The 25537-nt window shown below is 36.5% G+C and overlaps 1 protein-coding gene across 1 annotated transcript in view; it reads left to right on the top strand.

Moving 5' to 3' along the window:
- ZSWIM6 (zinc finger SWIM-type containing 6) overlaps positions 1 to 25537 on the top strand; it is a 190055-nt gene that overhangs the window by 117101 nt on the left and 47417 nt on the right. Inside the window, exons 2-4 of the mRNA XM_031042025.2 lie at positions 3908 to 4264; positions 20117 to 20265; positions 23473 to 23623. Coding sequence (XP_030897885.2) covers positions 3908 to 4264; positions 20117 to 20265; positions 23473 to 23623 — 657 coding nt within the window. The remainder of the gene's footprint in view (positions 1 to 3907; positions 4265 to 20116; positions 20266 to 23472; positions 23624 to 25537) is intronic.

Genomic DNA, 25537 nt, shown 5'->3' with positions numbered 1-25537 from the left:
CAGGTGCTTTACATATGTTATTTCATTTAAATCCCCAAAACAACCCCAGGAGGTGTTTCTAGCCCCATTTCACAAACGAATAGAGCAAGACTCAGAGAGGTTAAATAACATGTCCAGATCACACAGCGTTTAAATGAGAGAGCCTGATGGGAATCAAAATGTCTCTACTGCCAGAGCTTCCACAATGCTGTGCCTTGGTTTCTGCTTTGTTTTTCTTCAGGTCTGCAGATTGAGAATGTGAGTACTAACATTTTATTGGGCTCACTGATAAAACATGATGGTGATGAAACAATTTGCCCTGTGAGGTTTGCTTTTATGGGATTAACTGTCTTTGACAGATTGTATTTTGTAAAGTCAAAGAAAAAAAGGTTTATGTAATTTTTTCAGTTTTAGTTCTTTGAAAATTAATTACCCGTGTTTTACTATGGAGTGCAGAATTGCCCCTTTCTTTGTCCTCAGTTCTGTCATATAGAACAGTTAACTATACCAGAAAGAGATTTTGTATTTGCAATTCTAAAACAGTGGGTCATCAGGGTTTGTCAGAACTCCAGAAAGGCAAAATCCATTCTTAGGAGCATTATTTTGTTTCAGGTCGCCCACTCCCTAAGAGACAAGACCAGCTGTGGGTAGGGAGTAAGGGCTGGAGAAAGGATGGCTTATGTAGCTGTCTAGGGATTGTTGAGGGAGGAGTATTCTCCTTGTTTCTTTTGCAAGTGCTCTGGCATGATTCAGAACCAACTGAGGGTGAGCTGGAATTTCAAAGAAGGTTTCTCACAAGACTGAAGTGAGACCTGCTGGAGTTCCTGCATACTGACTCAGTATTGCATAGTCTTATAAAGTAATATACCAGTTCTCACTTATATGTGTGTTGTAATTTTCCTGTATTTCAAATAAAGCCAGTCACCTCTAGTAACATCAGCCATCCCAACCTAAAAGTAAGGTGGGGGAACCCCCAAACAAATAAGCCTCAGAGTATTGAATAGCTGCCACAAAACTAGTCAAATTAGAGGCACAGCTGGCCTGAGGGCAAAGAATTTTCTATGAAAAAGACTAGCTGTATAAGAGAGGAGACCTTGTGATGGCTGATAGTGGAGAAAAGTAACAAAAAACCCCCTTAAAAAATACTGTCACCTGCAGTTGCCTGTTATAGGAAGTGTTGCCCCCCCTCATTTGGTAACACCAGATGGTCAGCTGATTAGGGTGGCAGGGTAGAACTTAACAACGTTTAGAAATATTTCTAAGAAAAATGGTTGGAATTTTTAAAGGAGTTCGGGTACTTGAAAGATAATCTAGAATTGTTTTGAAAATGAACATTCATGAAATGTCTTAATCTTTGATGATATCAGATTAATGAAGTGTTACTCTGTGAGACATGTATATGTTTGTGTGCTCTCACATATCTCTTGAATTAAATTGTTTTGGAAGTCACAATATTTTATAGTTTGCTTTTTAAAAGACTGTATGAGAATAGTGAATACTTGTAATGGAATTGAATAATGAGTTTTACCTTTGGCATAATTTCATGGTAGCAGCATTTAATTTACTTTACTTCTTTCTGACTTACACAGCTGAAATGGTTTTCTGTAAAACTATTTGAGGGATTCATCACTTTTCTTAAGGGCTTCTTCTTTGGTAGTTAAATCAGTCTGTTTTGAAGTATGCGTTATGTTATACCCTTATAGACTAAATACTAACTAGTTCAACTCTTGGATCGTCAATTGTCTTGGCTTTGCCTGTGATTGGTGAAGTTCTCTAATATCACTTTCATGGAGAGACAAAGATGGTGACTTTGGTGGACTAGGAGAGATAGAGTAGTGTTAAGCTGGGAAGGATCAATTTTATAAATGGTCAATTTATGATAAATCTTTCCCCATAGCGATAACTGGTTTCTTTGTACACATATATGTACGTGACAGGTGGAAAATGTTGAGATCCCTTGCACTAAACGTACAGAATATACTTGAGAACTTTCTGAATTGTCTCTTACGATCCATTGGTTTTTTTTTTTTCTATCTTAATCTGTGCCTGTCCCGTGGATTTTAAATTACTGTATGCTTATAGTACATCTGGTATATAATGTAAGTTTGCCCTTATTATTCTTCACTTTTGAAATTTTCTTGGGTGTTTACTTCTTCTGTGACTTTTTCCTCATGGGAAAATACGTTCAAAATTTTTTAAAATACGATTTTACATCACTATGTATCTTTAATTGTCATATTCAAAAAACTTCTTGACTCAAAGAGATAAGGGAGACTGGGATATTCATTCTGAAACAGAGATAATCTCTTTGTAAGAAAAACAAAGGTTATCATATTACAATTCTCTAAATTTCTTATCATGAAGTTTAATAGTAACTTTAGGGATTGTTCTTTTTAAATTGATTAATTTGGTAAAAATTATTACCACACATTTCTCTTTCCACTATGTTAATAAATATGAATTATTAGGATGAAGTTATATTACTCTGAAAGATTTCTTTTGAGTAGTGAGTAGTATTTCTTCCAACTCTCTGGCCTGATTATCATCCCTTGGGGAAGACAGTAACTAGGGTTCAAGTGCCCCACATGTGAATTTTAGGCATCATTTGGCTGTCATTCTCATGTCCTATGTCTGCCATCCCTCCCAGATTTCCCACATGGTAAAGATCTTTGTCTTTGTGAATGAAGACAGTGTCCTGCTCAATGAACTTTATTCAAGTAGTACAGATAGTGGAAAGCTGAAAGAGAGCCAGAGGCTTCATTCTGGATCTTGGGTTTCTGTCAGGTACCCAAAATCTTGAGGTAGATCAGTGTGCAGGAGGTTCCCAAAGTGATCTCCTGAAGGTTTAGCCTTTACCCCTGAATTTGGCTCTCAGAGAAAGAAGGTGGAACTGAGTGGATGTGCCCCCCACCCAAAAAAAAAATTAGGATTAGCTTTCCACATATTTATAGAGACGTAGGGAGGAGGTTTTGTCCCCTGGCCATACAGGCCAGGACTGACTGATGGCAGTGTGGTGGGAGGCAATTTTCAGAAGGCTGTGAGCTCTTCCTATGGCTGTCTAAGGGTTGGGGGGAATTGTTGCATGTGTGGGGTGCATGTCTCATGTCTGGGCCATTATAAGCAGTGGCCACATGGCCTATTGGTTAGGGAGGGTGTGGAAGATTTGTGTGTAGTTCCAAGTTTAAGTTGTAAGGCCCCTTTCCACTTGGCGATTTTGTGTTCTCGTGTGTTTGTGTGTGTGTAAGTTTATTTAACAACCTTACATCTGTATCAGCTCATTGTGAGCTACTTAGACTGTGGTATGAGATCCGGTGGGCTTTGCAGTTTCATCAGTAGACATTGCTAATGGACCTTGCTGTATTGGGGCATATGTCATGCATGTTACATAAAGGATTATTCAGTAAAAAAATTTATCTGGTCAATGTGTGTGAAAGGCCCACCCCAGAGTTGCATTGTTGGTTGGAGGATGCTAATGGCCGCCTGGAGTAAAGGTGGAGGGAAGGGGGGAGTTTGCTGAGCAGAAAACCCAGCTGGCCTGCTCTACTTTGAAAAGTTTAAAAAAGAAAAGGAAGAAAGCCACTGATTTTTGTCAGGTGTACCACAGATTCAGAGTAATTGAGGCTTATGAGTGCTGTGATCTAACAACTTCCGGTCGGCGTGCTGGCGGCGTATTGCCGTAAGTGGTTTTGTATGGCTCCGTGAAATACTTCAGCATGGCTGTTGAATACCATTTCTTTTTTTACCTGTAAGACGTGGAGAGGGGGAGGTGCAGAGGATGTTTGAGTGGCCTGAATGTTTTTACTTGAAAATAAAAACTGTTGTATTTTATTCTTGCAGCTGTCAAGTACTACGCATTTCAAAGAATTAGAAATAGTTCATAGCATCTGAAGGCAGCAGCTAAACTCTCTCTTCCCTTTCTCTCACACAGGTTTCCACTTGAGTGGCACAGTGACAGAACCTGCAATACAATCGGAGCCAGAAACTGTTTGCAACGTGGCCATCAGCTTTGATCGTTGCAAGATTACCTCAGTGACCTGCAGCTGTGGAAACAAGGACATATTTTATTGTGCTCATGTTGTGGCACTGTCTTTATACCGCATCCGCAAGCCAGATCAGGTCAAACTGCATCTTCCCATTTCAGAGACTCTCTTTCAAATGAATAGAGACCAACTACAGAAGTTTGTACAGTATTTGATCACAGTGCACCACACAGAAGTTTTGCCAACTGCTCAGAAATTAGCAGATGAAATTCTTTCCCAGAATTCAGAAATCAACCAAGTTCACGGTGAGTTAGAGGCATTCATTCTGTAGATTTCTTCTCTTACTCTTTTTCATTTATAAATTCAGTTCTTCTGCATAAAAATGAATTAAATGTGAATTTAGGTCATCAGCATTGCTCTTAAGTAGCCAAGAGAGATTTTTAAATTATTTTTATTTAAATTATTTTTATTACTGAAGTATAGTTGACATACTGAGATTTTTAAGTTTAGTTTTGCATCCTAAAACATTTCTTTTGAAGTGTTTTGTGTATTCTACTAGATACCAAGCCTTTTGTGCTCAGAAAAACTTGTCATTTATTAAAGCTTGTCTCTTACACTTTTTCATTTGGGAAAATGTCATCAGATATTAGATACTAGTTATGGAAAACACGTACTTAGTCATTTAATTCACCTTTGTCAGCTTTTATCAGTTAACTGACTTGCTCATACTCTGAATTTTTTTTTCATTTTCTTTTAAAATTTATTTTCCAAAGCAGGGCATTTCTTTCTTTTCCTCCCTTCTTCCCTTCCTCCCTCCCCGCCCTTCCTTCCTTCCTTCCTTCTTTCCTCTCTCACTCTCTCTCTCTTTCTTCTCCCTTCTTTCCTTGCTTCCTTCCTTCCTTCCTCTCTCACTCTCTCTCTCTCTCTCTTCTCCCTTCTTTCCTTGCTTCCTTCCTTCCTTCCTTTTTTAGAGAGGGGGAGAGACAGAGAGAGAGAGAGAGGGCTGGACAGAGGTAGAGGGAAAGAATCTTAAGCAGACTCCACACCCAGCACAGAGCCTGACATGGGGCTTAATCTCACAACCCTGATATCATGACCTGAGCCGAAATCAAGAGTCGGACACTTAACTAACTGAGCCACCCAGGCGCTCCCAAAGCAGGACATTTCTGACAGGATGCCTCATAGTAAGAAAATAAATTATTCTTAGAAAAATATTACAACTTGTTCAGAGAGAATTTAGGAGATGACTATCATTGTGTATAAGAAATCTCAAAAATGGTTTCTTTTGGATTTTTAATATTCTTTTTTTTTTTTTTTAGATTTTTATTTATTTATTTGACACAGAGAGAGAGATAGCGAGAGCAGGAACACAAGCAGGGGGAGTGGGAGAGGGAGAAGCAGGCTTCCCGCCGAGCAGGGAGCCCGATGTGGGACTTGATCCCAGGATCCTGGGATCATGACCTGAGCCAAAGGCAGACGCTTAATGACTGAGCCACCCAGGCGCCCTCTTTTGGATTTTTATACACGGAACATTGTCTCATTTATTTGTAAACACATTTATCAGCTACTTATTTTGTGCATTGCAAATATGTTGACTTACAAGAATATATGTGCAACTTGTCAGAAATACACCCACCACCTATTTCATGGGGTTTGTTAGCACAAGATAAATAATATGGTTAAATTATAGGTTGCTGTGCTTTAAAAACATTTAGACATAATTTTAAAAATATTTAAAAATATATTAAAGAATGTAACACAATCTTGACTAAGCAGCTCTTGGGCCTAACATTTTTACATTTCTTTGGTTATATCGATGAGATACAGGGCCAGTCACTCAACTCTATTCTTTTAGTTTTCTTCAAAGTCATTTATTACTTTGGTGAATATAAATGTTTAAGGAAAGCAAGTTTAAGGTTATTTCTTGAAAACTTTTAAAATTGTGAGATAAAACATATAGAAAAGTGCATAAAATATGAACGTGTAGATTAATAAAGTGAACCAACACCCATCTCCCAGAAATAGACTATTCTCAGCACTTGAGAGAGTTCCCTATGTCCCCTCTCTGTCACAAGCTCCTCTCTCTTCCCCATGGTAACCACTGCCTGGTTTTTATGATAATCACTCCCGTGGTGGTTTGTGTTTTGTTGTTGACATCATTAAACAGTTTTAGTTTTACTTGACTTTCATTCAAGTCATGTTTGTAAGATTTATGCCTATTGTTTCATGTACCTGTAGTTCATTCACTTTCATTGTTCTAGAGCAGCACCTGTCCAAAAGAAACATAATGTGAGCCACATGTATAGCTTAAAATATTCTAGTAGCCTATTTAAAAAGAAACAAGTAAATTAATTTTAATAATGTTTTATTTATCTCAGTATTCATAAATATAAATTCAACAAAGAATTGACGTAATACTCTTTTTTTCATAGTAAGTCTTTGAAATCTGCTGTTTTATACTTACAGTATATCTCAAACCACAGCATCATCACAGTGCAAGTGCTTAATAGCTGGGGCTACCTTAATGGACAGCACACCTCTAGAATATTTTAGCTATGAGAGCATCACTGTTTGTCCATTCCACTGTTTATGGATCTTGTTTTGAATAAAGCTACTGCGAACATTCTTTTACAAGTCTCCTGGTGCTGTAAGATACTTTTAAAATGGTTTTTATGTCAGAGGAACATCCATATAGCCATATTTCTTCTAGTACTCAGCTTTATTATAGTGTGTTAAGCATTTTACTTGGTACAGTCTGCCATTGTTAAATAACAGTGTTGTAAACAACTGTGGCACAGAAGTACCTTTGACCCACCAAAAGCACATGCACTCAAGGACTTTTTCAAGTAGTCTTCTGCTCTGTCCTATCACCTGGCTCAATGTTGTTGCTTTGTGAAAATTCAGGCCAGTTCACAGTCATCTCAGAGATTTCTCAGGAGCCTATCTGTGGCTTCTTATTAAATTGTTCAGTGGAGGTAGAAGAATAGGATACACCATTTCTTAAGACAAACTTTTATGTGTTCTCTTTCTTTTTTTTTTTTCTCTGAATTTTTATAATCCATTAGAGTTACATTAGTCTCTGAGTTTTAGTTTAACCAGAGGTCCACATCAACAATCAGTTGTTTGTTCTGCATGTGTCTTCCTTGTTTTGAAGAACAGCAGCCCCCAGAATTTCTTGTCTAACAGCTTCGAAAATTCACTTCCATATTGAAATAGTAAGACTAATGAATCAATGTAATCTGAAGTTGGATGCGAGAAAATGTTCATGTGACATTGTATTTCTTTCAGATTTTCTAAAATTAGAAGAAAAAGTTATCTAAGGAAATAGCAAGGACAGAATACAGGTTAGCTTTAGGCTTAATGTGATTTTCAAATAACTTTTGTATGAGAGCGGCTTCACGAGAGCAGTGAACTTGAGCAGTTTATCCCGCCAGCTTCCTCTTCACTTAATTTATCATGAGATTTGCTCCTAGCCTGGAAATGGGCCAGTTACATGAGCCGCCTTCCTGCCTTCCATCATAGTGTGACAAGTGGTAAAAAGAAGAGAGGTAGGAAGCAGGCCATGACCTCAAGTGACAAAATGGGGAATCTGCTCCTTGGAGGGTCTTATTTTAATTCTTAGATTGATGACTTACTAGAGGGTGGGATTAAGAAATATTCTTCAATTATTTGACCATATGATCTCACCTGCCTCCAAACACCCCCAAAGTATTCTCCAAACTGTTAAAGCAGTACATTTTTGTATGGTCTTTTTGGGTGTGTTTTTTCTTTGAGAAGAAAGATGTCTTGAACACAAAGATTGGTAAAAGTTAAGTTTTATCTTAAGGAGAAGTATCACTTTTACTTGGCTAGATAAATAGAGTCAGGCTAGGATTTAGATTCAGTTATCTTAATTGGTATCTTAAAGCCAAAGAAGTTAATCTTATCTAAGGCCTTTTTAGAAGAAAATCATAATTTGTAAGTAATTAGAAACTACATTGGTAACAGTTGGTTATTCGTTTTACTTGTGAACATATCCTAATACTTCTTAAAATTCTGTTGGTTGCTTTTCCTTTTTACAGTTGACTCTTGAACAACACGGATTTGAACTGCACAGGTCCACTTATACCTGGTTTTTTTTCAATAAATATATGTATCATACTGTAAATGTATTTTCTGTTAAAAATTTTCTTAACATTTTCTTTTCTCTGGCTTACTTTATGGTAAGGGTACAGTATAAAATACATATATAAAATTTACATGTTGATACTGTTGACATTATTGGTAAGGCTTCTAGTCAACAGTAGGCGATTAGTAGTTAGGTTTTTGGGCAGTCAAAAGTTATATGTGGATTTTCGATTGTATAGGGGGTTGGCACTGTAGGGTCACTGTATTTTGAAATATGTCATTTTTACAAGAATTTTATCCTGAGGAATTAAAAGCTTTTTCAAGACAATTTCAGGCACATTATTCCTAACAATTTCCTTATCAGCTTGGTATTGCAAATTTATAATTGTAGTAGGTTCGAGGGGAAGAAACCGAGGAGAATGGGTTAATGACATCCAAGGTCAGAGATTCAGCAAAGGTAGTTGAAATATAGCCTTAGTTATTGTAATAGTTAAGTCCTTTTCAGTAGACTTTTTTTGCATTTCTTTGTGTTTTCATAAAATTTCCCCCACATAATTTTGATTAGATTATAAAACTAACTACTGTATGGTAAATAGTGGCTGTAAGATAGTTGATGTTAATGGCCCTCCAAGGAGATTGCTGGTTGTAGTTCTGCATTTTTTTTTCCAGCAGAATTGTTTACTTTTGGTTTTACATTCTAATGAAACTTCCCAGCTTCCACATTCTTAAAAAAGATGCTGGTGTCTTTGCTAAGTACTTTTCTAGAAATTTACTGATTTCCAAGTGCTAGTCCACCCTCCTAGTTAACTCAGCCTTTTCTGGTCCTTTATGTTTCCTATTAAAAGAGATGTATTATATAGATTGGTAAATCATGGTGTAGGGACAGAACATTGAACTTAAAATCTGAAAGCCTTGAGTCCAGTATTGTCTCTACTATGTATTATCTGAGTGACCTTGGGTGAAATTCATTTTTTCTCATTTAAAATGGTCATGATCTTCTCTAACAGCATTGGGAGAATTTTAATAAGGTATACATGTATAATAATAATACTACAATATAACTGAGTTTACCTCATGTTTAGGGTATCCAGAAATGCTCATGAGAGAAGAAACCAGTTGGGGGATGAATGATATCAGAGTTGGAGGTTATCTTACTTTCCTCTAACTTTCTGGCATGTATTTCTTCTCCTTTCTTTCTTGGGCACTTTGGTTTCGTGACACCCCCCTCTCCTCGCCCCCATGAGCTAGGCTGTACTGGGCACATTACTGCAAAGAAGGACAGACTGAGAGAAAGCTGGCATTGGTCCAGACTTGGAACAGCGGTGGTGGGGAGGGGGTGGTCATTGCAGTGGCCCTTTCACTCCTAGAGCTTGGGCCAATCCCAAATGTAGGCTAGACTCCTCCCTGAGTTCAGTGTCATGTGCCCAGAAATACCATTTCAGTCACAGAAGTAAAAGGGATATATCCATGTGTCAGGTGCAGTTGACACATGGCATGTAAGATCTCTTCCACCTCTGATTCTATGACTTTGGTGGTGATACTTCTACAGAGACGCACGAGGCACTCGTGTCATGCTGCACACATGCACCTCCTGTAGTTCACCCAAGTGTGCACTTCTGTGTTGTTGTTGTTCTTTGATCAGACATTTCAATTTGTTTGAGTATGGTTCTAATAAAACCAACGCCATAAATTCCATTCATGCCTGCTACTCCTGCTTAACTTAGCCTCGAAATGCCTCTGTGTCCCAGCCATCTTATATATCAGTCCATTCAGGTCTCTTAGAGATTCCAAACAAACAAGCAGACCTACTCAGCAGTCCTGTGTTCGTTGTGTAGCTTATTTTTAGTTGATTGTAAACTCCATCAGGGCTGAAACTATGACTTGTGTATCTTGGTACCTTCCCTAAGGACAATACTTAAGAAGCCGTAGGTGCTTGGAATTTGTTAAACAAAAAGTAACACTGTCATTTTTCATTCCATTTTGTTCTTCATGGGAACTTGGAGATTTATTCCTGTACACGTGCATGTTCCGAATCTAGCAGTGGGTGACAGTTGGAGTTGTTTGATGAAGGCCTTATGTCACATCTTTCTTCCTTTTGTTTCCCTGTGGATGGTCATGTTCATTGTACTTGGGCTTGCATTAGCAACCAGTTTTTACAAGTATCCTAGGGAGATAATTTGGTTATTATAAGCATATTCTTTCTATCATAGAAAATTCAGGCGTTGACAGTTGGTGAAACAAAGGTAAGATCTCCTGGTGATTAATATAGTTCGCAAATATATCCTATAGGAGAGAATTAAATTTGCTGTCCTAAAGTGCAGCAGTGTGAAACTTAGAGAAAATTTAAATCAATTAAAAAAAAGTATGTTGAAAAAATGTATAGTAGTACAGAATTATATGAAGATAAAAAGACAAATCCTCATTGGCTCCTTCTCCCAACAGCTCCCTCCCTTAGTCTCCAACAGCTCTCTTACCCCACAGAGCAACTACTGCTGACAGTGCGGTTTGTATTCTTTGAGACAGCTTTCTTTGTGCACACACATATGAAGTTTTTAAAAAACAATTAAAAATATTTTTCTGCATTTTGCTTTTTTCTCTTAATAGATGATGGGTAGCTTATGTTAGTTCAAACAGGTCTATTACTGTTTTTAAAATGTTGTATAGTATTCCATAGTATGGGTATATTTAACCATTAACCTTCTGAATGATTTTGAAGTTGTTTCTGTTTTTTCCCTACTATATGCAGTACCACTGTGACTTTCCTGTGTGTGTGTGTGTGTGAATTTGTGCAAGTATTTTTGAATAATAGATTCTTAGTAGAAATGCCAGAACAAGTGGTACATGCATTTTTGAGTAATTATTGCCCAATTTCCCGCCAAAAATTACTAGGTTTAACTTTACATTTTAGCTAAAACTAGATGTTTCTCTAAGATAATTTTATTTATTTATTTTTTTTTACAAAATTGATGGAATGCATGATCATGTACACATGACTGTCTTTACATGAAAAACATTTCACTTAAGCAAAAGAGAAGTAGTCTTAGAACTTGGGTGTCTTAATTTGGAGGAATCACATCTCTAGTCCATGAGGAATTTGCTAGGGTAACACCGAGACAACCAATTAACTTTTAGCCCAATACCCTTCATTCTTTCTCTTTCATCTCCAAATCTTGCCTTCCCTCACACGCTATAGTCACCGCTGACACTCTCCCCACTCTCATGCTTTACAGAGGATCACTACCAACTGTGATTGGTTTCCTCACCAGTCCTCTGTCCTTAACCAGCTCTTTGTCTGTCCATGTTGGCTCCATGAACTTGTGCCCATCTCCCCCACAAATGGGTCTCTCCTACCTCTCACACTGAGACGACTCGGAGTGTTGATGAGCTTAGAAGTTAACCAGGTTCTAGAGAGGAGAGGGGTGGGGGGATGGGTTAGCCTGGTGATGGGTATTAACGAATTGGAAAAAAAAAATGCTAGAAGACAAGGAAGGGAGAGGGGATGTTGCATGTGGTATAATAGACTGGTTTCCTTAGTATACTTTCTCCAGCTTGGAAAAAAATATATTATTAAAAGCTGATATGGGGCACCTGGGTGGCTTAGTGGGTTGAGCATCTGACTTTTGACTTTGGCTCAGGTCATGGTCTCAGGGTTGTGGGTTGAGCCCCATGTTGGGCTCTGAGCTCAGCAGGGAGTCAGCTTGAGATTCTCTCTCTCCATCTTCCCTCTACCCGTTCCTCTGCTTGCCTGTGGGCTCTCTCTCTCTCAAATAAATAAATAAATAAATAAATAAATAAAATCTTTTTTTAAAAGCTGAAAAAAAAATAGTTGTTATGGTAACATTTTCAAAACACCAGAAAAGTAGAACATTTTATAATAATTATATAATTTTGTAGAATTTTATATACTTCTATAATATTAAGATACATGTTTAATATTTTTGTAATTTTTGAGAAATAAAATATAACTGATAAAGATAATGGTTGCTTTTATATTCATCCACACATCCTTATTCCTCCCAAGAGGCAACCAGTACCATTAATTTGTTAAATAGCCATCCAGTATATATATCTAGATAGCCTGGTTATATGTAATATACATATATGTAATGTATGTATAATGTATGTATGTATATATACCAACATATAACATGGTTGTGTGATATCTGATAAGTTATATAATTATACCACACTGTAAATATCTTTTTTAACCCTTTTTTCACTTAATAATATTTTTGAAAATCTATTCTCAGAGATGCATCAGTTTTTGCTGCTGTGTGGTATACCCTGTTTTGTTTAAAGAATCTCTACTAAAAGATATTTAATGATTTTTGTATTATCTTATTAAAATTTGTCAGCGTTTCTGTAGTATTTCACAAATTCAAAGAATGCCAAAATAAACATCATTAAACACACACACAAAAAAGAAGTTAACCCTAAGTGAGACTACCTTTGCTCTCCAGCTTTGTTAATGGGGGCAAGTAACTGAATCTGTTCAGGCCTCAGTTATTTTATTTGTAAAACATGGACAGTAAAGAATACCTGTTTCATAAGGTCAGGAGGGTTAAAGAAGTAAATCTGAATTGCTATTATCACTGTCATTGTGATGAGTTAATTGACATGAGTCTTCAGGGCAGTGTTGAGGAAAATATTTATAAGCCGTTTTTTAAACAACGTCTTTTAAAATCATCTGAGCAAACTATTCTTGAAGCTTGCAAACATAGTAGATTTCTTTTTTTTTAAGATTTTATTTATTTGACAGAGAGAGAGAGAGAGAGCACAAGCAGGCGGAGCGGCGGGCAGAGGGAAAGGGAGAAGCAGGCTCCCCGCCGAGCAGGGAGCCCCATGAAGGGCTCGACCCTAGGTCCCTGGGATCACGACCTGAGCTGAAGGCAGACGCTTAACCCACTGAGCCACCCAGGCGCTCCAGTAGATTTCTTTTAATAAATCTGAAGAGTTGGGTTATATAAAAATAAGACTTTCTGAGAACTTTGCAGTTAAATATTTATGTTTGTGTGCCAAGCAATACATTTTTAGCGAAGTTATAGAAAATGACCTACCTGTTAATGCACTCTGTTTACACTCTGCATTTTTAAATGAGCATGGAAAGTGTGCAAATACTTTACTGCTTTTCATCCATATAAAATAGGTGATTATTTCTGTACATGAATAGTTTATTATTGGACTTTTGAGGTTAAGTTGAATGATGATAGAAATGAGAAATAAAGTCAGATGAGAGGAAAATTTTAGAGGAGGAGCTATAAACCCTGTGACGGTCTACGTGAATTCCCTTGAGATCTGTGCTGATGACGGTGCTGCTTCCTTCTTTGGCATTTAGCTGAGGGGAAGGTGGCTTGCTGGGGGAGCACAGCCTGGCACATGCCAGGGTTCCGTCTGTCAGTAGCCTCTGAGCTAAGGAAAGAAGCTGGGCTGTCTTCCGACAGCTCCTGGGGAGGACGTGACTGCCGGCATCGCAGTAGCATTACATAGGTTGACCGCAGAGAACGGAAGGTGAGGAAGGATCTGAGTGTTGCAGCTATCACAATACTGTAAATGAAATGGAGGTATGGGCCACTACTTTGAAATGAGGGTTTAAGGAAGAATAAAATTTAAATCTTTTTTCAAGTGTGTGTTTATTCAGTGCATGTTCTTTTTCAGCAGTCTTCAAATTCTTGTCCTCTGTGTAGAAAGGCTTCTTTTGAGTATGAATCACTGAAGTTTGCCGCCCTGCCTTTTCCCTCTTGGTGCCAGTGGTGGAGGTCAGGATTTTGCCTGCAGCTTGTAAGGCAGGTATACCGGTGCCTTTGTAAGTCACAGACGTAATGTATCCTAGCTTTAACAGTGGGCCCTGAAACTTTAGGAGATGGCCTTCTTCTAGGTCTCCTAAAAGAGGCTGAATAAATCACCTCTACAGTGTAGACATCTCCTGCCTGCATTCTGCCTCTGTAGACTGAAATTGATAATTTAATTTTAACCAAAAAACCCCACTTGTACATAAATATAAATGGTGAAAGCATTAGTTAGACAACTGCATTGCTAAAGCAGTTAGGTCACAGTTAAGATGAGGAGGTAAACTAAAGCCTTTCATTTCTTTTTTGTTTGAATTGTTTTCCAGCAGATTAAGAAGAGAAAAGAAAGCATTAAGTTCCCTATTAGAACCCAAAGCTGTGAATAATTCCACATACCAAACATAGCATAAGCCAGTTGTGAATGCATCTCGGTTTCTCAGTTTAAAATTTGCAAAAGGGTTTGGTGCTGCTTAATGCTTAGAAGCAACTGTTTCCTTGACATGAGACAGAAATTTCATTTGGTGTGTCTTAAATATGCTTTATTCAGTAGACTGGAGAGGTGTCTGTCTGATGCCTCTGGAGCCTGAATACTTTCCAGTATGAAGATCCACACTGTGCCACCATGTTAAACATCCTCTCCAAATATGGAATCGTTCTCCTACCCCCCTGGCAAAGATTCTGATTCAGTACTTCTGAAGTGGTGCCTAGGTATCCATTTTTTTTTCACAGTGGGCCTTAAGAATTTTGATATACTCTTAATTTTGAGAACTCCCAGGGTAAGGGAGTTTTGATATTGAGATAAATCAAAACTAAATCAGAACCAAATCAAGTAGCAGACAGGGGAAGTCAAGTACATGGACAGTGGTCCTTCATATCCATGAATTCTCCTTTCACTCTCTTCCTATGTAAGAGGATAAATGAAATTCACACATCCGTAGCTGGGAATGAGAGACAATTAAACTGTTGGACTTTTTTTTACCAGATAATTTCACTTTCCCTAAAGGCTTGAAACTTTGAAGAAGTAAGCTTTGGTAATAAAATGCCCACAAAGATTAATTATACAGTTGTAAAAGTTATAGCATTTGTAATTATAAATATAAATAAGGGTAAAAAATATGATAGGTTTTAAAACTCTTTAATGGACCATTTAATTTATATATACAGATTCTGATTCCTGCCCAACTTGGGGAATATCTAATAGCAAATGTATAAACACACGAATAATGTTTTTCTTTGCCTACCTTTCTCAAAGCTAAATGCCAAGAAACGGTTTGTCTTTGTTTATAGATAGCCACTAACAAGTAGAAATAAATTTTGCAAATCTACATTTTATACAAGGCTTAGGCAACACTTCCATGCATGTAACCAAGACATATTAAGATTTAAATAGTTAAATTTCAGTATTAAAGTTTACTAAGTGAATATGCTGTTTTAGGAAGGTTATTATTGTAGACATTTAATTTCCTGGTCTATAATGTATAGTATTACATATTCCTAAAGTGTTGAGTTGTGTTCAGAGTAAATTTATGTTTTATTTACCAAGAAGTTAATCTTTGCACGCATTCTTTTTACTAAGTGAGGATGTTTTCTACGCAGTCACATGAAAAGATTTCTAATTCTATCACCTAGTTAATTTTTTATTCCTACATTATAGAATTTTAGGTTTGAGGAAATGGAGGTCCGAGGAGCTTAAGTGATTTGCTGGATGACACATAGTTTTCCCAACTCTGTTTAGAATTGAAGTATTCTGAATTCTAATCCAGGATTAGGAACCCCACACATCCTCTCAGCTTATGTGTGTAGACTTTATTAGATTATTTGCAGTAAAATTTTATTTGTGGGCCATTTTCCCTCTGCAGTGCCTCCTCCTTCCCCCACACTCTTGAAGAAATATGTTAATTCTAACACTAGCTTACCATACTCCTTCCCCCCAAAAAACATATAAACAAAAAAACCCTTGGTTTTCTTAAAAACTTGAGAAACATTGTTCATGTATTTATACATTTGCTATTAGATATCTTCCCACCTGGGCAAGAACAAAAATCTGTATGTATGTAAATTAAATGATCCATTAAAGAAATTTAAAAATTTATCATATTTTTAAAAATATGACAGTGTTTTAAAACCTATTGGATTTTAAGAAAAAATGCCTTGTGTAATTCAAGTCAAATGAAAGTGATTCCTGGATTACTCTTTCTAACACTTTTCTCTTTTAGTATGACAAAAATAATGAGTTGAGTATATCCTGCAGTTTTTGTAAAATATCTGGATGTTGACCCCTTTGCCATTTTAGGCCAAGGAGACTGGAATTTTCTCTAAACTGAATTGAAATCTACTTAAAATACTTGGATATTTATGTGGCAAACAGAAAAGTCAAGTCTCACATGGCTGCTGTGACCCAAGCAGTGAAGGGTTGTAGCATGCCTTCTACTATACCATAGGATAGTCAGTCCCCATCCAAGCCCTTCGGGTGCACGATTCTTTGTAGGTCCTGGCCCTCAGTGCCCAATAGAGAACAACCAACAAGTCATGAGTATTGGGGGAAATAACCACTGTGAGGATAGAAATTGAATTTATTTAGCTCAGGTCATCAGAAGGAACAGTGAGAGTGGATAATCAGTAGCTTGTCAAAATTTTCCCTAAGAAGAGGTTAAGGAGGCAGGTGTCAGATTTCCCAGAAGGATTTTAGCAAGATACTGGGAAAAGCTTAAATATGAAAGTTGAGAGCACATAGATGAGTTGTTTGGAGAGTCTCTTCTGATGCATTTAGATAAAGAATCTATAGTTGTCTTTGTGCATTTGCATGTGTGTGTCTCTGTGTGTGTCTGTCTCTAGAATCAAGGGCATGGGCTGGATTAGGGACTCCCAATCCCTGTGGGATACGGATATAACCCCGGCGGTTGACTCTTCACAGCACTGTGTGTCTCTATCTATATCTTCCTGTGAAAGAGAAATGTGCTAACAAATGCTTACAAACATCTCAGTATCCTTCCTTAAATTTATGTTTGATTTAGGGCTAACAATGCCTGCCTCGATACCTTCATGGTTCAACTTTAGCTCCAAGGTTCTGGGATGTGTTCTTCAGCAGTGGAGAGAACCAGGAGACTGGATTTGGCATTGTGGCTGTGGACAAGGGATAATCACCCTGAACTTGTTTCTCCTTCTGTAGAATAGGGATCATAATCTTTACTCACCTCTAGGGGACATTGTGAGGAGAAAATGAGATAAATGTATGTGAAGATGCTTTAGCATTGTTCTTTTTTGATAAGAATCCTTTCCTCAGGGGAGGGATGTACACAGGTCTTTCCCCCCATTTCCATTACTTGATTCCCTCCTTCTCCCCATTTCCATTATTTGATTTCCTAATTGAGATGAAAATTAGGTGTCAGGAAGCAGTGGTGAGCAGGGCAGCTATAATCCTTGCTTTCTGGAGCTTAAATACAGACCTACTTGCATAATACCTACTTGGAACAACTTTTTCTGCCTTACTTCTGGAAGAACCAGTCTCTCCAGCTCTTCCTAATAGGTCACTCATTCCCATTGCCATCCTTACTCAATTTCTCTCCCCAGTCTTTAAATGTTGGCTTTCCTTAGGCTCTGTCTTAGGTGCTCTTCTTGTCCTGTAGAGCCTCCTGTAAATATCCAGTTCCCCACTTGAAATCCTTTCTCCTCTTCTTGGCTGTCTCAAAGGTACTTCAAATTCACCATGTCTGAAACTGAACTCAGGACCTTTTAAACACTGCCCCTCCTACCCTCTAACCTGGGTCCTGCTCTGATCTATGTGTCTCTGAGTTGTCCAGTATCTCATCCAGTTGTTTAACGCAGAAACCCATGTCTCTCTCAACCCCCTGATCTTCCAGATTTCACATACCCACTTCATTACCAAGTTGTATTGTTTTTATGTCTTAAATTCCTGTCAGATTCTCCATTTCTGTTCTCAGTGATGTTTTCAAGCTATCATCATCATCCTTTGCACAGACTATGCATATATATCATTCTTACTGTTTTCGTTTGTATTTTTGCTTCCTAGTCTATCTTCTACACTTGAGAGATTTTTTTTTTTTGGTACTTAAATATATTCACGTGGTTCTGAAATTTTAAAAATATAAAAAGGTGTTCAGTGAAGAGCCTTCTTCCCTCATGTACCGAGGTTACCCATTCTATGCATATGTAAGGAAATACTAACACATAGGCTCTTTCTAAAACTTCACTATAAAAAAGGGGGTTTATTATGTATCCTTTTCTTTGGCCTGTTTTTTTTTTTTTTTTTCTCCATTCAACAGTATATCTTGGATATTTTTCCATTGTAGTACAGAGACAATCTCCACATTTGTTTTCATGGCTGAATATATTCTATTGTAGGAATGTTGAAATTGATGCACATTAGGAGAAAACATCTTTACTGTCTAGGGTGTTTCATTCTTCTTCGGACGACCTTGTTATGAATTCCCATTTGTTATGCTTAGGGAAGAAAAAAAACTAAGCTTCTCATTTGCCAGGGCTCTCAGGGTCTAACCCTTCTCCAGAATTGTCTTGTACTTGTCTTCTCCTCATCCTCTACTTTTGAGTTCTGTGGGTGTGGGCTATCTTTTATTTCATCCATGTTCTGTGTTCCTTCCCGCCTGAGACTTCTGCCTAAGCTCTTAGTCTCACATTCAGACTAATTCCTTTCTCTTCCTTTTTCCTTTAACTTCTAATCTACTTAAGGCAAATCTCAGCTCAGTTTCCATTTCCTCAAGGTGTGTTTACCCTGGCAATACATGGCCCAGTCAGAGCTTTCTGATATAGTCTGCTGGCATTTTGGCTTCTTCCTTGGAGCAGTTATCATTTATTATCATATATTTATATGTGTGATTACTAGATTGATATTTATCTCACAACTTAAAATAGTGTTTCTCATATAGTGGGTTGCAGCCCATTATGGGTTATGAAATCAGTTTTAAAAGTTATGATAAGCCCTTTTAAAAAATATAATAGAGAATATCAGACCCTTTCACTTATAGTCAGGGTCTTTTTCCATCATACTTTTGCTTCAGATTAATAGATAGTAGATGTCATCACATAAACACCCAGATATACAGATATATTGGGCTTGATGTGAATTGTATTTGTTATTGTTGGTCCTAGTCAAAAATAATTTGGTGGTAAATTATATGGGGACAGGAATTCTGTCTATTTTGCACACCATTTCATTCCCAAGTCTAACAGAAGACACTCAATAAATGTGTTGGCTCAGTGAATGAATGAATGAATGCACACCTTTTCAAGGAGATTCACAGACTCACTGCTCTCCTCTTAGGGACTAATGGACCCTGGTTCTAAGCAGGTGTTAGTGATTGTTTCCTTGGCCAATTCATTCTGTTTTATCAGATCATTAGAAGAAAAGGAAAGCAATGTAAAACCAGACTTATAAATGTATTTTTTAAGGGTTGATAAGGAGATTAAACACTATTGAGGAAAGGTTTTTAGATTTAAATTTTTTTTTATATTCCTTATGAATCTTAGGCCTTAAATATCATTTTATTTTTTAAATAAATAATGAAACTTCATTTTTACCTGCCTAAGTATCTGGATAATTTTTGAATTTCTAAGGTAGTCTGCACACAGGGCTTATGACATAGCTGTTATCTTTTGTGTGTACTTCAGCAATAAAATATTTACGCAGTTTGGCAAGGTGAGACTACAACCTGGTTTTGTACAACAGCTGCACTGCCTGTTCCCGTGTGGCTTGATTTCCCTTTTTAATCTTCAGTTTTCTGCAACTAAAGACTATGTCAGCATGTAGTTTATTCAGCAGCAGATAACAGTGAAAGCTTCTTGAATTAACATAGTAAAGAGAAAAATACTCAGTTCACTCGGTTTCACATTTTTCTCATGTCTTTGAAAAACATTTTCCTAACATATCCTACACAGTAGAGCTTTATAAACATCATGTATTTACAATGAGACATTTTTGTGATTTTTTTTATTCTTTAGAGAACTTGTAAACTCCTCTCCAAAGGTTTCTTTAAAAAAGAAAATATCTCAGTGCTACAGTAATCTGCATTTTAGCTTAGCACAAATCAAGAAAGTCCTAGAAATAAGAGAATGATTTTTATATTTATTTTCAGTCATAAATTTGTATGTATAATTGAAATTGAGATTGGCTTAAAAAGTGTGTAGGCAAAAAATGCAGAATCTTAATTCTTTTCAAGTTTATAATCAGAGCCCTTTAGCACAGAGTTTTTATCTAGCATATGTGTTATTTTTTCTTTCTATTTCTAGGTGCTCCTGATCCAACAGCAGGTGCTAGTATAGATGATGAAAACTGCTGGCACTTAGATGAAGAGCAGGTTCAAGAACAGGTTAAACTGTTCCTTTCCCAGGGCGGGTACCACGGATCAGGGAAGCAGCTTAATTTGCTCTTTGCAAAGGTATGATTTTTTTTTAAAGAAATATTCTAAATATATACATATATAGAAAGTATCTATATATGATTATGTGTACAATAGAATAAAGGCTTCTTTTTTATTTCTTTTTTTTTTTAAAGAACAACATCTAAGTTAACCAATCAATTAGAAACTATTATGTTGTAATGCATTTACTTACTTAGCTATCGTTAGGCAAGATGTGAACATTTTTGTTTCTCTCAGTTCCCGTTACTAAAATGGTGATAGTTTATACAATTTTGAAAAACCTCTCAAAACTCAAAAGTAAGTAGCTTAATATTATTAAAAATGCCATCTTTTCAAGCTTTTACTTTTTCTAGTTAATGTTCTCAAGTAGAGCATAACTTTGAATACAGTCCTTAAAATGTGCTTCTCATATATTTAGGGCTTTTTTTTTTTTTTGAGGTTGAGAAGTATCTCTTGTTCCAATCCATAATCTGTAAATTTTACATAATTATTTTTGAACAGTTAATACATGCATATAACATTATAGATTTAGTTTAATAATATTCAGTATATTTAAATTAGTTTCAAAAGCATGGACTTTGGAGTCATATAGCCCTGGCTTTAAATCTAAATTCTAAATCTTATTGAATGTATGAACCTTGGCAAGTTATTTAAGTCCGTTTCCTCATCTATAAAATTAGCTAATGATAACATATCTCCTCAAGTTGTGATTAAATGATGATGGTGTCTAACATGTCATTTTGGCCTTGGTAAATGTTAATTTTCATCACCAAAATTTGATGGCCTAAGAAACAAAGTTATCTTCCTTACGAGTTCTGTGTGAGTAGAAACTGTGTCTGTTGCTTTATACAGAACTTTTAGTACCATAAATGCAATTCTGAATACTGGGTAAAATGCTTTTTTAATAATATTAAATCAGTGTCTTTTATGGGAGTATAACTACTAGTATGACTAATGTATTCAAATTGGTTTTAATGGATGAGATAATTGATTGATACTTTTGATAACTCATTAACACTTTTGTTAAACAGCTTTTCTAGTACTTATAATTAAAATATTTTTTTAGTTCTGAAGAATTAGAGTATATTCCGTTACTGGTTATGGCCAGAAAATAGTGTATTCTGATTAATCGGTATCCTCTTATTAAAGATTTTATCCCATTTACTATATATTAATTGCCAATTTTCTGAAAATTAGATTATAATATAATACATCTTACCCTAAAACTACTTCACACATGATTTAATCATTCTTTGGTAATTCACAGGTACATCAAACTCTTGTGATACGTCAGAGTCAGCCATCTGAAAATTAATTACCATTAGACTATAGATGTACTTGAGTATTGCTTGATAGTTGTGGTTTATATGCTTAACAGTGACGTGTTTATTGTCATTGCTGTTGCTGAGTAATAGGTTAGAAATTTATCAGGAAAATAAACATTAAATCACATCCATGATGTAGTGGTAATATTAAAGGTTTGGTATATTTAGATACACAGGAAGTATTTCACAGATTCTCATGTTAGCAAATAGTACGCTTTGGCATAGTGGAAGCAAAGTGAAAGAGGTATTAGACTGTCCTATAGCTGCTATTTTTATTCTTGTATATGATGTACACATTATGCGTGCCATATGAAGTAACAGCATCATCTAATTTTGGAAATGGCATAACTTTTATTTTTTATTTTTTAATTTTTTGGCATAACTGTTAGAGTTAAGACAGATTTGGGCTCTGATCCCAGCGATTCCTCTTGTCCTTTGAGCAAGTTACTTCACTTCTCTGAAACATGGTTTTTATATTTCATGAAATGGGGATTATAATCTGGCCTATTTTATGGTTATTGTGAAGATTACATGATAAGTATAACTGTAAAACTCTTTAGCGTGATGTCCAGTAAATGACAACTCCCTTTCTTCCTCCCAGTCTTCTTCTGTTCATGACTTTTTAGTGCTTCCATATTGGAAATAAAAAAACTTTTTAAGATTATTACTGAAATAATCCTGGAAGCACAACACTTGTGATTCAGTGTAGAAGTGCTTTTGAGTTCTTTACAGGGCTCCCATTTGAAGCCTGTGATGGACTTCCATTACTTGTCTCAGGGTACAGGCCTGACCACGGGATCAGTAGATCTTGAGGTTTGGGCTGCCTTATTGAATATCTGCCATTTCCTCTTTGATTTGCCTTTCACATAGAATCTTGAGTAAAAGGACCCCCTCTCCTTTTCTGCTGCTTATGACCTTGCTCTAGTAATTTCCTATAGGGAGAACTGGTGGTGTGGTGTTCAGCTGGGATTCATGTTTGTTGAACACATAGCAGTACACACTTCTGGAATGGACGGATTTACTTAGGGTTTCCTATAGAGACACTTAGTCTTGTGTTTCTTTTCTTCCCTTTTTTTTTTTAATTTGGAAAATTTGGCTCCAGAGTAATGGACAGAGCTTGAAGTTCCAGCTTGAGAGGCTGCGTTAGCTCGCTAGGTCACAGGTTATAATTCTGCTTCCTGAATCGCTTAGTTAGGGCCAGAGAGTTCTTTAACTTGCAGCACAACCCATTTCCTCTTACAGCCCCATTGGGGTGAATATAAAAGTATGATATTGCTCTTCTTGTCAGAAAACTTTGGTGTGAGAGCTTACTGAAATTCTAATTTACATCAAAAACTGAAGGACTTCACAACTCTGGAAATAAACTAAAAAACATTGCATTGCACAGTTTAAATTGGTGAATTGTATGGTATGTGAATTATGTCTCAATAAAGCAGTTTTTTAAAAACAGAAAGATGTTACTATTAAAAACATTATCCATTCAATTTAGAAGATCCCTAAAGAGTTAATCAGTAGACTGCTTTCAGCTCTTCTACTCTAGTCGTAAGTACAATCAGTTGGAAGAGTCAGGAAGGTGCCAGATGATTTGTCTTGTTTATTTTGGTATTGTTTTTCTGTGGGCTGGCAAAAAATTTATTTTTTTTTGTAATTGGAAAGTTAACCAAATTTCTTTTCCTCATTTGGATTATGAAACATGATTTTACGAAATTAACAGTTAATTCTCTGATTAAATTGCCATTTAGGATAGAGACCAGTTTTTCACAACTTTTTTCTTTGCCAAAGAGGGCTGGTATCAAGAATTAACTGCCTTGGACCCCAGAGAAAGAAAGAAAGTGGTCTGTTGCTGTATTGCTGTGCAGTTTTGAACACTTTTCTGAAGGTCTGTTTTTTTCCCCACCAGGTGCGGGAGATGTTGAAGATGAGGGACTCTAATGGGGCCCGCATGTTGACGTTGATAACAGAGCAATTCATGGCTGACCCTCGTCTGTCACTTTGGAGGCAACAAGGCACTGCGATGACTGACAAATATAGGCAGCTCTGGGATGAGCTGGGTAAATATAAATTTCCTGACAGATTGCCATTGAGTTGTGTATGGGTAAAGATCATGGTTAAATGTTGAAAGCGCATGGTCGGAGTGTTGCTGAAGGGAGAGCTGCTCATATATGAACTTATTGCCATTAGACACTGGTTAGAACTAGGAGGGCTTGGGCTGGCATTTGCAGGAAATAATCTTGGGAGGGTTTGGGAGAAATTGTCGGATCTTGAGGAAAGCAAGCACAGGAATCTCCCTTTAAATATTTGAAAAAAGAAGCCATCTTATTTTAAAATAGGTATTTTGTATAGTAGAGCTGGTTACTCATTTCTGGAATAATATTGTAATCAGTTGAGCTAAAATTTGGCTCTTTTCCCCCTTTGAGTACATTGAAAGTGTCAAAAGTAGTTTGAACATTTATTTTTTGGCTGTTACAGACTTAGATGAGCTGTTGATTGTCAGAATGGAAAAGATAAACTATAATTTTTATTGCTTCCCAAATCTCTGTAATAAAGATATAAATATAGCAGGTGGTTGAAAAAATGAGAAATCCACTAGTCAGGTTCACTGGGAAATTTGGGGGGATGATTATTTTTATCCAACGTTTATTGCTAGGGAATTAACAAATAATGCATTTGTTAAATTGTCTTTCTATTAAGAATATGACAGATGGAATTTTTGACAAATGTTCTATCAATGCCTGTATTAATTTTATGTTCTGGATATGTTTGCTAGAAGATCCTAGTTTCATTGAAATTGAATAGTAGAACTCTTCATACCTTCCCCTTCTTTCACTCTTGGCTGATAATAGACCGTATCTTGCTGATTGATCCCATGTCAAGTCTAGATGAAGAGAAACTGTTGTTTGTGCATATACCACATGATTGTAATAATTGGAAGGGACCTTTGAGGTGAACTGTTTTATGGATAAGGAAATTGAACTCCAGGGAAGTTTAGGATACTTCCAAAAGATCATGTTGACTAATCTAGGGGTATGCCGCAAGTTGGTAAAGAATTGGACATCAGAGTTTCCTCTTTGCCATTAATAGGATGTGTGTTCAGAAACTTGCTGTGGATGACAACTCTTTTTTTTTTTTTAATCATAAATGTCTGCTACTTGCCAAGTGTTAGATATTTGTTGGCCTTTTCTCCTGGTATTTTTATTAAGTATCTTGTAATTACTTGGTCACCTGAATTAATGGTTAGTGGCCTTTACCCCCATCAAAATTTAAATCAGTCCATAACTATAGTAGATTGTTTCAATATATTGGAAGAGTGTTTGGGAGCACAGTGTGGTAGTTCAGACAAGTGTAATGCATATGTTTAAACATATTTTTATAGAATACTGAATGATAACACTTTCCTAGGTAAACCCTCCTCAGTTTTGTAATTCTGTAGTAAATATTGAATTGACTAGTTGATTTATGACATTGGAAAGGTCTACCATTTAAAAAAACTATAATGAAGGGAATCATTTAAAGAAAAAATACTGGATTAATATTAAATGAATAAAATTTAAAGAGCTGTGGTACTTGGAGGAACTTAGGATTACAAATAACTAATTAGGAAGAAAGTGCTGACTACTTTTTTTGGTTACCAAAAAAGTACAAGTGATATAGTTAAATAAAACTTAAGAGTGTTCATATTTAATCCATTAGCCCCATCTCACTTTTCCAAGTTGGTTTTGAAAATTATGTACCTCAATTCTCAATCAAAAGTATAAATTCTCATTAGGTGGAAGTTTCCACCAGCTGATTCTAGTTATACCCTCTGATGAACTGCTTTCTGATTATGGGCCAGGCTTCTTTGATTTCAGTCTAGGATGAATATATCTTTTTTTCCCTGTATTTTGTTTCTTCACAAATCATCCCTTCCCTCCTCCCCCGCCCCCAATCATTACTAGACTGTTATAAATTCTCTTGTGTACTCTGAT

Source organism: Leptonychotes weddellii, chromosome 7, assembly GCF_054177405.1.
Source record: "Leptonychotes weddellii isolate Sample4059 chromosome 7, ASM5417740v2, whole genome shotgun sequence".
In the NCBI taxonomy this organism is placed as follows: Eukaryota; Metazoa; Chordata; class Mammalia; order Carnivora; family Phocidae; genus Leptonychotes; species Leptonychotes weddellii.
Note: the sequence above shows the minus strand (reverse complement) of the source record. Positions and strands in the feature narration are given on the sequence as shown.